This window comes from Amblyraja radiata, chromosome 5 (assembly GCF_010909765.2).
Source record: "Amblyraja radiata isolate CabotCenter1 chromosome 5, sAmbRad1.1.pri, whole genome shotgun sequence".
In the NCBI taxonomy this organism is placed as follows: domain Eukaryota; kingdom Metazoa; phylum Chordata; class Chondrichthyes; order Rajiformes; family Rajidae; genus Amblyraja; species Amblyraja radiata.
In genome coordinates, this window is record NC_045960.1 from 49,303,670 (window position 1) to 49,316,005 (window position 12,336).

The 12,336-nt window shown below is 46.3% G+C and overlaps 1 protein-coding gene across 5 annotated transcripts in view; it reads right to left on the bottom strand.

Annotated features, from left to right (window-relative positions):
* The window catches only part of fam184a (family with sequence similarity 184 member A), a 146,051-nt gene extending 142,946 nt beyond the window's left edge, over positions 1-3,105 (bottom strand). For 2 of the 5 annotated variants that reach the window (XM_033021181.1, XM_033021178.1), the window contains exon 1: positions 2,634-3,105. In XM_033021181.1, coding sequence (XP_032877072.1) covers positions 2,634-2,774 — 141 coding nt within the window. In that variant the 5' untranslated portion in view covers positions 2,775-3,105. The remainder of the gene's footprint in view (positions 1-2,633) is intronic. The other 3 variants (XM_033021182.1, XM_033021179.1, XM_033021180.1) reach the window with 3 other exon arrangements.
* Between the last annotated feature and the right edge of the window lie 9,231 nt (positions 3,106-12,336).

The window sequence follows — 12,336 nt, forward strand, 5'->3', positions numbered from 1 at the left end:
CTACTACCAAAGCGGAGCCAAGAAAATTGAAGATAGACACAAAACACTGGAATAACTCAGCGGGACCGGCAGCTTCTCTGAAGAGAAAGAATGGATGATGTTTTGGGTCAAGACCCTTCTTTCAGGCTGAAGAAGAGTCTCGACACGAAACATCACCTATTGCTTCTATCCAGAGATGCTGCCGGTCCCGCTGAGTTACTCCTGCATTTTGTGTCCATCTTCAAATGACGTCCGGCGAGTAGTCCTCACTCAAAGGATGCTCCAAAAGACCAAAAACTCCCCTCATCTGCCAATTCACATGGACATCTTCAACCCACCCACTGCTCGACTTCCATCTAGATGACCAATTTGGAAGAACCCACCACCAGCTGATTTCACCATCCAATCAGCTTGGAAAAGGGAATGGGAGTCCAAGGACGTCCCAAATAAACATCTGGTGTCAGACCCCACCCTACCGGTCCCTGGCACCAATCTCCCAAGGAAGCAGTGGACGACGCTGAATACATTCAGGACTGGACATGGCCCCTGCTTGGCCAGCCTTCACAAATGGGGCAGCAGTCCAACCCCATGGTGTGCTTGAAGAGAGCAGCAAACAATGTAACACATCATTGAAGCATGCCCTCAACAAAGACTCAAAGGAGGACTTGTCACCCTTCATACAGCAGATCAAGAGGCAACTGCTTGGCTAAAGGACTTTGCATTCGCTAAATAAATAATGACGTCACGCGCTCCAGGCGGCTGTGCGGGCAAATGAAGTTGCGCGCGACCTTCGCGGGACTGTCGCGCCTCAACGTGACCACGAGGTCGCGTAATTAGCGTGCCAAGGACACCTAAGTGGGACAGGGGCTTTAGGAACACTGACATATTCACATTCACTCTGTGGGAGTGAGAAATGATGAGAGCAGATGTGACCAGCTCAAAGCTCATGATATTGTAAGGACCTTCGCCCGGAAGGATGAACAGGAAGAAAAATGCTTTTTTCCCCAGTGAGATTTGAGCAATTTTGCTTTGGAATAAGTGAATGTTTCACTTATAAGGCCCACTAATATAAACCAGTCATTTTAATATAGACTGGCATGTTCTAACCATCAGTAACCACCATTTGTGAGATGATGGTTTGTGAGATGATGGTGGAATTACAGATACCTTACATTCCATAAAATACTTTAAACCGTAATGATTTTTAAGCTTTAACATTTTAAGCTTTTCAACATTTATACAAGAAAATAATTGACTGATTGTATTCCTATTTTGTTGCAGTGCTATCATTCTGTAGAAAAGTGCTCTTAGATAACTTATCATTGAAACTAGGGCTTCCTGAGATGAAAGAGCACAAAAAAAATGCATGTGCCCAAAGGTATAACATATGTACATTAACTTTGTTACAGTTGTAAAAAAAATAATTTACCCTATAACAACTCATGGCACAGATTAGCTGCAGTACAAGATAAATGCTCTCAAATCCAAATTTGATAGTCATTTTTCCAAATCTAAATTAAAATCTGAACTTATATTTTCTTTCAATAAAGTTGTGCTAGCGACATCTTTTAGTTCACCTAATCAAAGACTGCTACAGATGAACCACTACATGATTAATTTTCAGTTATTCTATGAAAACCAACCCTACAAATAGTACCTGACCAATTTATGATTTATTTGAAATTGCTATAGTCAATCACAAAATCTTTCAGCAAATACTTCATTCACCAATTACATCAACAGGTGATTTTGCATCTTTTATGAAAATAAATTATTATTATTGTTAAGATTATTATGGAAATTAAAAGTATCACAAACTGCTTTACAGAAAATTGCTGTGCAACTTAGTCTATATTTTTGTCATGTTGCCTGTGTAAATCCTCATACAGAATAACGATGATGATAAGTGAATGAATGGCTTTCGAGTGGTTGAATAAGGGCGATCCCATGCATTCTTGCAGATTCCACCCCCTTTCTACCCCCCCCCCCTTCTATCCCCACCCTTCTTCACCCCCCTCCCTCCCCCATTGGACCCGTCAGATTTTCTCTTTCATCACTTGCCAGCTCTCTGTATCCAGTTTCCCCACTCTTCCTCAGGATATTCCCTTTTCATAGTTCCCCATTCTCTCTACCCCCCCCCCCCCAAGATTTTTCTCGTTGTACCCCTCTGTGCAGGATCGAATTTCTTCCAAGTCTGCTGATCCCATTCAAATCATTTAAATGTCCTTTCTCCTGAGTCCACCACCCCAATGCCCATCATTAAAACATTCCCTCACTCCTCCCAGCCCCATGGGTGATGACCCTTCCACTGAACTTCTCCCAGGTTAATCTCGCCTCTCAATGTTTCCAACCCCTAATGATGGTTGACCATCCCCGCCAACCATACATTCCCCCATGTCCTTTCTACCGAGTTGTCCCACCTCACTTCTCTCCTCAGAGTATTCTTTCTCCCCCACTGACCATCCCCATCAATCAGTTATTCCTCCTGTCTCCTCCACCGAGTTTATCCCAGGTTTATCCTGGTCCCCAGGTTACCTTTCTCCTGGGTCCTCCACCCTCTTTCCCAATTCACTGTTTGCCCCCAGGGGGGGGTTTCTCCTTCTCCCCCCACCCAGTGGTTTGTGTCAGGTTTCCCTGTCCCGGGCGGCAGTCACCTTGGTCAGTTGTGCGATCTTCTTGCTCATCTTGATGTGCAGCTCGTGGTTGTACTCGGGGGCCGAGCCCACCTTGCCGGCTGCCGGCCCACCGCTGCAGTGCTGCTGCTGCTGCTGCTGCCAGCCCACGCCGGTCGCCATCTTCCGGAGCCAGTCGACCCAGAGGAGGAGGAGGAGATGGGTGATGGATGTGCGCCGCCGCTTGAGGCTCCGGCCCGGGGTTGCGGTTGCGGCTGCGGCTGGAGCCGGGGACGAGGGGCAGGGGCCCGGCCCGGGGCTGTGGCTGTGGCTCCTCAGCAACCACCGCTCTAGCCGGGCGGCGAGAGGGCGGCCAAGCCGTGCGGCCGCGGACTGGGGGCCGGCGCTGCTGCTGCTGCTGCCAACCGCATCGACTCGCGGCGAGCCATGGTTACCGGCGGCCGTGGATCACCATCGCCGCCGAACCGCTCCGGCGCCGCCTCTCCCGCTAGCGGACCGCCGTTGTTGTTGTTGTTTTCCTCTCTCTCCCTCTCTCTCCCCACACACACACACTCACGCTCACGTCGTTACCATGGAGCGCACCGACAGTTGACATGACGCGCGACGTACACCCGCAGCGCCTCCCCTCACAGAGATGGTGCCCATAGAGATGGAGAGATGGTGCCCATAGAGATAGAGAGATGGTGCCCATAGAGATAGAGAGATGGTGCCCATAGAGATGGAGAGATGGTGCCCATAGAGATGGTGCCCATAGAGATGGAGAGATGATGCCCATAGAGATAGAGAGATGGTGCCCATAGAGATGGAGAGATGGTGCACATGGAGATGGAGAGATGGTGCCCATGGAGATAGAGAGATGGTGCCCATAGAGATGGAGAGATGGTGCCCATAGAGATAGAGAGATGGTGCCCATAGAGATGGAGAGATGGTGCCCATAGAGATAGAGAGATGGTGCCCATAGAGATGGTGCCCATAGAGATGGAGAGATGATGCCCATAGAGATAGAGAGATGGTGCCCATAGAGATGGAGAGATGGTGCACATGGAGATGGAGAGATGGTGCCCATGGAGATAGAGAGATGGTGCCCATAGAGATGGAGAGATGGTGCCCATAGAGATGGAGAGATGGTGCCCATGGAGATAGAGAGATGGTGCCCATGGAGATAGAGAGATGGTGCCCATAGAGATGGAGAGATGGTGCCCATGGAGATAGAGAGGGTGCACATGGAGATAGAGAGATGGTGCCCATGGAAATAGAGAGATGGTGCCCATAGAGATGGAGAGATGGTGCCCATGGAGATAGAGAGATGGTGCACATGGAGATAGAGAGATGGTGCCCATGGAGATAGAGAGATGGTGCCCATAGAGATGGAGAGATGGTGCCCATGGAGATAGAGAGATGGTGCACATGGAGATAGAGAGATGGTGCCCATGGAGATAGAGAGATGGTGCCCATAGAGATGGAGAGATGGTGCCCATGGAGATAGAGAGATGGTGCACATGGAGATAGAGAGATGGTGCCCATGGAGATAGAGGGAGGGAGAGAGAGCCCGCGGTGAGGCTTGCGTGAGTCCCGGGGACAATTATTAATTATTATCGCCGTCGTCCACAGGGGGTGAGGATTTGTGACTCGGGGGCCGTGTGGGGAGAGGGAAATATCCCCCCGTAACACGTCTATAGCGGTTCCCCCATCGCCGACCTCACATGAACGGGAGATCGGGTCGAGACGATGGAGACCGGGATCAGAGACCCGGAGTCGGCGAACTCCCGACACTGCGGGTGGGTCCCCGTCCCCGTTCCCAGTGAGGAACAGATGTGAAGCCAGCCCAGCCCAGCCCAGCCGTCCCTGTGAGAGAGAGAGAGAGTCGGGTGTGTGCTGTGCTGTGTGAGTGAGACCCTGACTTTGCTGCAGCTCCACAAGGCCGTGAGTAACAGCCCGTGTAATCTGGCCCGAGGCTGGTCGACCCAACGCAAGGCCCGAACCCAAGAAGGTCTGTGTGGCCAAAAACTACTCAAACTCAAACTTATCCAACTTAAACTTACCAAAAATAGTTGTTTCTAGGATGAACCCCTGAAAACTATACCTAAAGTGGGACAGAGTGCAACACGGAAACTTGGAAAAGAGAAATAAATAAATAAACAGACACACAGACAAACAAATAAATAAATAAACAAATAGACAGATAAAATGCTGCAGACAGATCAGATAGATCAGAGCAGCATAACATGCAGAACAAAGAGCTGGGAAATAGTATACCTGCCTAAATGCAAGAGCGAAAATGCAAAAGAAAAACATAGGCAGAAAACCCTCCAGGAAAACCCAGAGGTCCTTTACGCTGATTACAACCGACATCAAGGGCGTAGGAAGAAGTGTAACCTAATATTCTTCACCAACTGCATCAATCCATGGAGAGACACTCTACTTGAAAACTACTCACATGTGCATAGGGAGGGGATTGGATATGGGGGCAGACTAAAAGTATGCAAAGACCAAAGCCTGGATAAAGATGATCCTCTCCTTACTATTTCCTACTATCAAAAAGGCAAGATCATGATTCAGGGAAACTCAGAAAACTTGGACTCTTTTGAAGAGGTCTTTCCCCTGCTAAAAGAGAAGGTAAATGAAAAAAGGACCTATACCCACCAGGGTAACTATGAAGATGACAGTCCACTAGAGACAACTGCTGCCATGGCCATTTCTACCCCTCCTACACCTCACAATTCAAGCCGCCAGCTGAGAGAGAACCTGGCTCACCTAGAACTCGAGTTCACGGAACTTAAACAAGCGCATGCTAGGCAACTCTATCAGCTGAAAGAGGACTTCAAACAGCTGAGGACGAAAAATGAGAATACCACCTCTGAGATGAAGAGAACCCTGGAAGAGCTGAAACAAGAAAACTGTGCACTCCGTGGCCAAATATCCAAAATGAAGGAGGACATGAATAAGCAGGGAAAATAATTTGTCAAGCAGCTCCAGAATGTCAGCGACATTCACCCAGAAGTCCCAAAAAAGACACATGAAAACACACAGAGCCCAGCTGCTGCTCGCTTTCCCATACCTGCTCCAACCTCTCTGAGCTGCACTCAGCCCACCAACACACTATTAGTGGGCACCCCTTCTGTTACACAACTTGCCCCAGGTACAGTCAAGAGGCAACCCTCACCCTAGCCTCACCCAACTTCCTGCCCCCCAGTCTGAAGAGCAAACCCCCGAGGTGGTCCTACTGACTGATTCCAACGGGAAGTTTCTGGACCCCCAGAGGCTGTTCCCAGGTTGCCAGGTATTAGTCAAAAGGTGCAGCACCACAGACCAGGCAATGAGGGTCCTGAGCAAAGACACCATCGGGAGCCCTCAACACCTCGTGATCCATACAGGCACGAATAATTTGCGCACCTTACGCCATCGTACTGCTGGGGCAATAACGAGGATGGCAGAAAAGGCCAGCAAAGAATTCCGTGAATCGATGATTGTGATCTCTACCCTGCTGCCCAGGACGGATACCTCACCCCATGTGATCCACGATACCAACATGGAGATCAGCAGAGGATGTGCCACCCTCCCTAATGTCCAATTGGCCCACCACCCGACCATTGGTACATGGGACCTCCATGATGGAGTACATCTAAACAGACAGGGGGTGAGGGTCTTCGCAAAGAACCTCAAATATACTGCTCTGGGACGTAACCTTCCCACCCCCTCGATCAATGGGAATCCAAGAGGCCAATTTGGACTCCCTCCCCCCCACCATGTAAGGGCCACCCGCCAATCTGCGAGGAGACAGAACAGCCCAGCCAGGGCCGCCAGTGCCCCCAGCTCATCACTCCAGCCACAGCCGCGGATCACCTCGGACATGGGAGAGATCAGGCAGCTGCTGCACATCCTATGTTCCCACCTCCTATGGTAACAAAGGATACAAATATATAAACAGTCCCTTCCGAGTGACTGATAAAAACAGCATACGTTTGCACTGAATTAGTACTGTTGATATTGTTGATATTGATATTAGTACTGTTGATATTGATTATTAATATAGTTATTATTACTAGGTGGCAGTACGAATCTGCCTTACCATGGCATAGAAAACTTTACCTAACATTCCCCAATTATAGAAAAAACTAGTGTTTTTGCACCTGTCCCACAAAATAGGTTTTATTTAAACTAAAAAAGAAGAGAATATAAATACAAAATAAATGAGTTCATTCCATATAGGCTGCTGGAATATCCAGGGTCTCTACTCTTCAACCTTCGGGATGAAGACTGGGAACCCTGAGTTCCTAAAGTCTATAGAAGACATTGATATAATGATATTAACAGAAACATGGTATCGAAAGGATACGTTCATTCACTGTCCCTCAGGGTACCATGAAGTCATGGTGCCCTCAGTAAAAACTACTGATATACATAAGGGCAGAACCTCTGGGGGGTCTTGGTGTGGTACAAAGAAGAACTAGACAGTCACATTACATCAATAAAACAGGGGAAATCACATATATGGTTGAAACTAGGTAAAAAAATTGGAATAATTGGAAAATATATATATCTGTGTGCCGCATACATATCCCCAACCGAATCGCCATATTTTGAAGAGGATATATTTGAAACTCTCCACAGGGAAATCAATCATTTCCAGGCCCAGGGAAATGTGCTACTATCTGGAGACCTGAATGCAAGGACCGGATGTGAACCCGATTCCATAGACCCACAGGGCAACAACCATGTGTTCGGTCAAACCTCCTTGTATGTCACACCAACTATCATTAACCAAAACAACCTTGACTGTGAAATAAATAAAAGTGGTAGAGAGGTAGTGCATCTCTGTCGAGCCTTGGGCCTGTACATAGTTAATGGTAGGCTCAGAGGGGACTCGCTGGGAAGGTTTACATATTCCTCAGCTCTTGGGTCTAGCGTGGTAGACTACGCAATTACTGACATAGACCCCTGCACTATCAGTGCATTCACTGTTAGGCAGCAGTCCCCTCTTTCAGACCATAGTCAAATCAACGTGTACCTAAAATTTCCTGTTCAAACTAAAGACGTAAAAAAGGAACCCAGTAAGCTGTATAAACTAAACCAGACTTACAAATGGGCTTCAGATAGTGGAGATACATTCACCATGGCCCTGAACTCACCCGATCTCACAAATAAAATACTGAAATTCAAGACAAACCCATATGAGACTACTAGAGATGGTGTAAACATGGCTATAAATGACATTAATGTGATCTTTCACAAGGCAGCCATCAAAGCTGACCTTGTGAAACAGAAGAGAAAAATTATCAAAAAACACAACCATGAAAATGGTTCGACCATGAGTGTAAAAGTGTCAGAAAAGACCTGAGGAAAATATCGAACGAAAAACACCGTCAACCAAACAACCCAGACTTACGTATTAGATATAATGAAACCCTTAAAAGGTATAAACACACGATTAGGAACAAAAGACAAAATTACACTCACAAGAGACTTGAAGAAATTGAAAATTCCATAAATCAAAACCAATTTTGGGATATGAGGAATAACTTGAGCACAACAAAACTACAAACACTACCAATTCAAGGCGGTGATATCTGGAGAGCACACTTCAAAAATCTATATAAAGCCATCCCAATAAATAAAATAAACTCAAATTATTCCCATATCAAAGAAAAACTCCAAACACTAGAAACAATAATTAAAGATTATCAAAACCCTCTTGATTCCCCAATTACTTTGGAAGAACTGACCACAAAAATAAAATCTCTTCACTCAAAGAAAGCCTGTGGTCCAGACAGCATTAAAAATGAAATGCTCAAGTACAGCACTCCGGAGATGCAGGACATAGTGCTTAGGCTGTTCAACATCATACTACGTTCAGGTTATTTCCCTGATATTTGGTGTCAAGGGCTTATTTCACCCATTTATAAGAGTGGAAACAAATTAGACCCAAATAATTATCGTGGCATCTGTGTCAGTAGCTACCTAGGGAAGTTATTCTGCAGTATCATAAACAACAGAATGCAGGATTTCCTTAACAAACACAACATTCTCAGTAAAACACAAATTGGCTTCCTCCCAAAACACCGTACCACTGACCACATTTATACCCTCCACACTCTCATTGAAAAACATGTACACCGAGCGAAAAATGAGAAAATATTTGCCTGTTTTATTGAGTTTGAGAAAGCATTTGACTCTATTTGGCATGAAGGGCTCTATTACAAACTCCTCGGCTGTGGTATAGGAGGAAAGGTATATGACCTTATCAAATCAATGTATCTGAATAATAAATGTGGCGTTAAAATTGGGGACAAACGCACTGATCTCTTCGCCCAGAGAAGAGGCGTCCGGCAAGGCTGCAATCTGAGCCCGACACTGTTTAATGTATATATCAACGATTTGGCAGTAAAGTTGGACCAGAGCACAGCGCCGGGCCTCTGTCTTCTGGACGGATAGGTAAAATCCCTGTTTTATGCGGATGACTTGGTTCTGCTGTCCCCCACAGAACAGGGACTGCAGCAACAGTTGGACCTACTTGATGAGTACTGCCAAAATTGGGCCCTGGCAGTAAATCTAAAGAAAACCAACATCATGATTTTTCAGAAAAGACCCAGATGCCAGGAAGATAAACACAAATTTACTCTTAATGGTATTGTTATCGAACACACTAGGAGCTATACTTACCTTGGTCTAACTGTTTCAGCATCAGGGAGCATCAATATGGCAGTGAATGCACTAAAAGAGAAAGCTCGAAGAGCTCTGTACGCAATTAAAAGAAGATTCTACAACATCCAAATTCCAATTAAAATCTAGCTTAAAATATTTGACAGTGTAATCCAGCATATTGTGCTTTATGGTAGTGAAGTATGGGACTCAGTCACCATAGTTATAGTAAATGGGGAAAACATACAACGGAGGCCCTGCATGCGGAATTTTGTCGGAACATCCTCCGTATCCAAAGGAAAACACCAACAAACGCATGTCGGGCGGAATTAGGCAGATACCCACTGATAATAAATATCCAGAAAAGAGCACTACATTTTTGGAATCACCTTAAATCTAGCCCCCCAGATACCCTCCAGTTTAAAGCCCTTCAAACACAAGAGGGGAGCCCAGAAAAGAGTTCCCTGTGTCAGTTGGTACTGAGGCTAACTACCCCTATTCAGTTAAACCCTATCCAGTTAAACCCTGACCGGCCTCAGATCAATACTGACCCCCAATCACCAGTTAGAGTGAACCAAATTATCAAACAATGTAAAGAAACGTATTTGGAACATTGGGATAAAGAAACCAAAAGCCAAAGCAGATTAGAATGTTACCGTGCCCTAAAAAGAGATTATAAATTGGCAGACTATCTCTCAACTGTTAGAGACATAAAGTAGAGACAGACCCTCACCAAATACAGGTTAAGTGACCACTATTTGGCAGTTGAAAAAGGAAGACAGAAGAGATTCTGGCAACCAAGAGAAAACAGAATATGCGGCCACTGTTTGACAGATGAGGTTGAAACAGAGGTGCACTTCCTCCTAAAAAGCAAAAAAAATGACAAAACAAGGAAAGCATACTTTGACAAACTCAGTGTGGCAACCCCTGATTTTAAAGAACTAGACGATACATCAAAACTAAGAATAATCCTTGGCGAAGGAAATACGGCACATCTTGGTGCACAATACATAACAGCATGCCATAACCTGAGAGACGGTGAATGACCAACATGCACATATGTACGCACACACTAATTGACATTAACTGACACTAAGAAATTAATATTGAATTGCTAAACTTGCTATTGTGTTGTCCTGCTTACAGCTGCAAGAACGTGTAGCAATCAATAAAGGGCTATAGGCCTATTGCGGGTTTATGTGCAGGGACATATCTATCCATGCACTGTATACTTGTATTTATACTTATGCATTTGAAATATGTATGTCATGTTTTATACTTTGGCAATATAACAATGTTTTTATGCCAATAAAGTTTTTAAGAGGAGAGAGAGAGAGAGAGAGAGAGAGAGAGAGAGGAGAAGAGAAGAGAGATAGATAAGAGAGAGATAGATAGCGAGCAGAGGAGAGATAGTTATAGAGAGAGAGAGAGAGCGATGTACGAGCAGAGGCCGCACGAGAGGGAGGAACGGGATGAGAGAGACGAGGATGAGACGACCTGAGCGGAGGGAGAGAGCGTTAGGAAGAGATGCCGGGGGGAGACAAGACGGCAGGAGGCGAGGGGAGTCGGGAGGGGAGACGCGATAGGGAGGGGGGAGGAGAGAGGGAGGAGGGAGGGACGGGAGGGAGGGAGGGAGAGGGAGGGAGGGAGGAGTGGAGAGACGCGGAGAGCGAGAGGAAGGAGAGAGAGGGAGCGAAAGAGAGGAGAGGGAGGAGGGAGGGAGAGGAGAGAGAGTGAGAGAGGGAGCGAGAGAGCGAGGGGGAGAGAGAGAGGAGGGAGAGAGGAGAGAGAGCGGGAGAGAGAGGGAGGGAGAAAGGGGGGAGAGAGGAGCGAGAGAGAGAAAGAAAAAAAAAACACATGGAGAGAGGGAGAAAGAGAGGGTGCACCTGGACAGAGAGATGGTGCGAGTAACTGGAGGATGAGAGGGACAGTTGATGCAGGCAACTCGAGTGGGAGAGAGGATGAGAGGGGCAGTTGATGCAGGCAACTCGAGTGGGAGAGAGGATGAGAGAGGCAGTTGGGGCGGGGAATTCGAGGGTGAGAGGGTGAGTTGGTTCGGACAACTGAATAGTGAGAGGGGAGTTGGTGCAGGCAACTCGTGGGCAAGAGGGGCAGATGGTGCGGGCAATTCAAGGGCATGAGAAAGTTGGTTCGGGTAACTGGACAAGGGATAGGTTGTGGCCACTGGACAAGGGATGCAGTCGGTGCATGCATGTAGTTGGTTAGGTTGACACACATTTGGAGAAGAAAAAGAGATAGAGGCTTCTGGCCTAACAGCATGGTAACAGGCCCTTTGGCGCAACTTGCCTCAACATGCTGACCACCATGCCTCAGCTCCACTAGTCCCACCTCCCTGCACTTGGCCCATATCCCTCTAAACCTATCCAATCCCTGTAACTGTCCAAATGTCTCTTAAACGTTATGATAATACCTGCGCAACCACCTACTCCGGCAGCGTGTTCCATGCACCTACCAACCTTTATGTAAAATAAAGTTTCCCTTCAGTTATCTATTAAATCTTTCCCCCCTCACCTTAAACCTATGCCCTATTGATTCCACTATTCTGGATAAAAGATTAGGGCAAGTCATTTGCCTCAAACTCCTCCTTTCACAACCATTATAATGAATATGGTATCAAATTTAAGCAAATTGCTGCCTGGCCCACTGCGTTCCTATTTCCTTGCTGTATGAGTCTATGACTATGATGAGGTTTTGCAGCAATTTCTGTTACTATGTAAGACATTAAGTTATTTAGGATGTTAATATCATCTCTGAAGTATGCTGCCTAGATTTAGACAAAATACGGTTTAAAATGATTCCACTCTTTGGTGCTCTGTACCTCAATTCAACTATAAATGCTGATAACACTCAACAGGTCAGGCAGTATTTATGGAGGGAGAAGCTAATATCTCAGGTCAAAGACCTTTCATTAAAACTAGGAACAGTTGGAAAACAAGTATTACGTTTGGCATTTTAGGTTGCAAAGGGATAGGGGATGAAAAAAAAGGCATGAATGCTAGTCTGGGTAAGGAATGGAGTCCAGGAGGAACTGAATGATATAATTGCTGGGTAATACTGGTGGAAA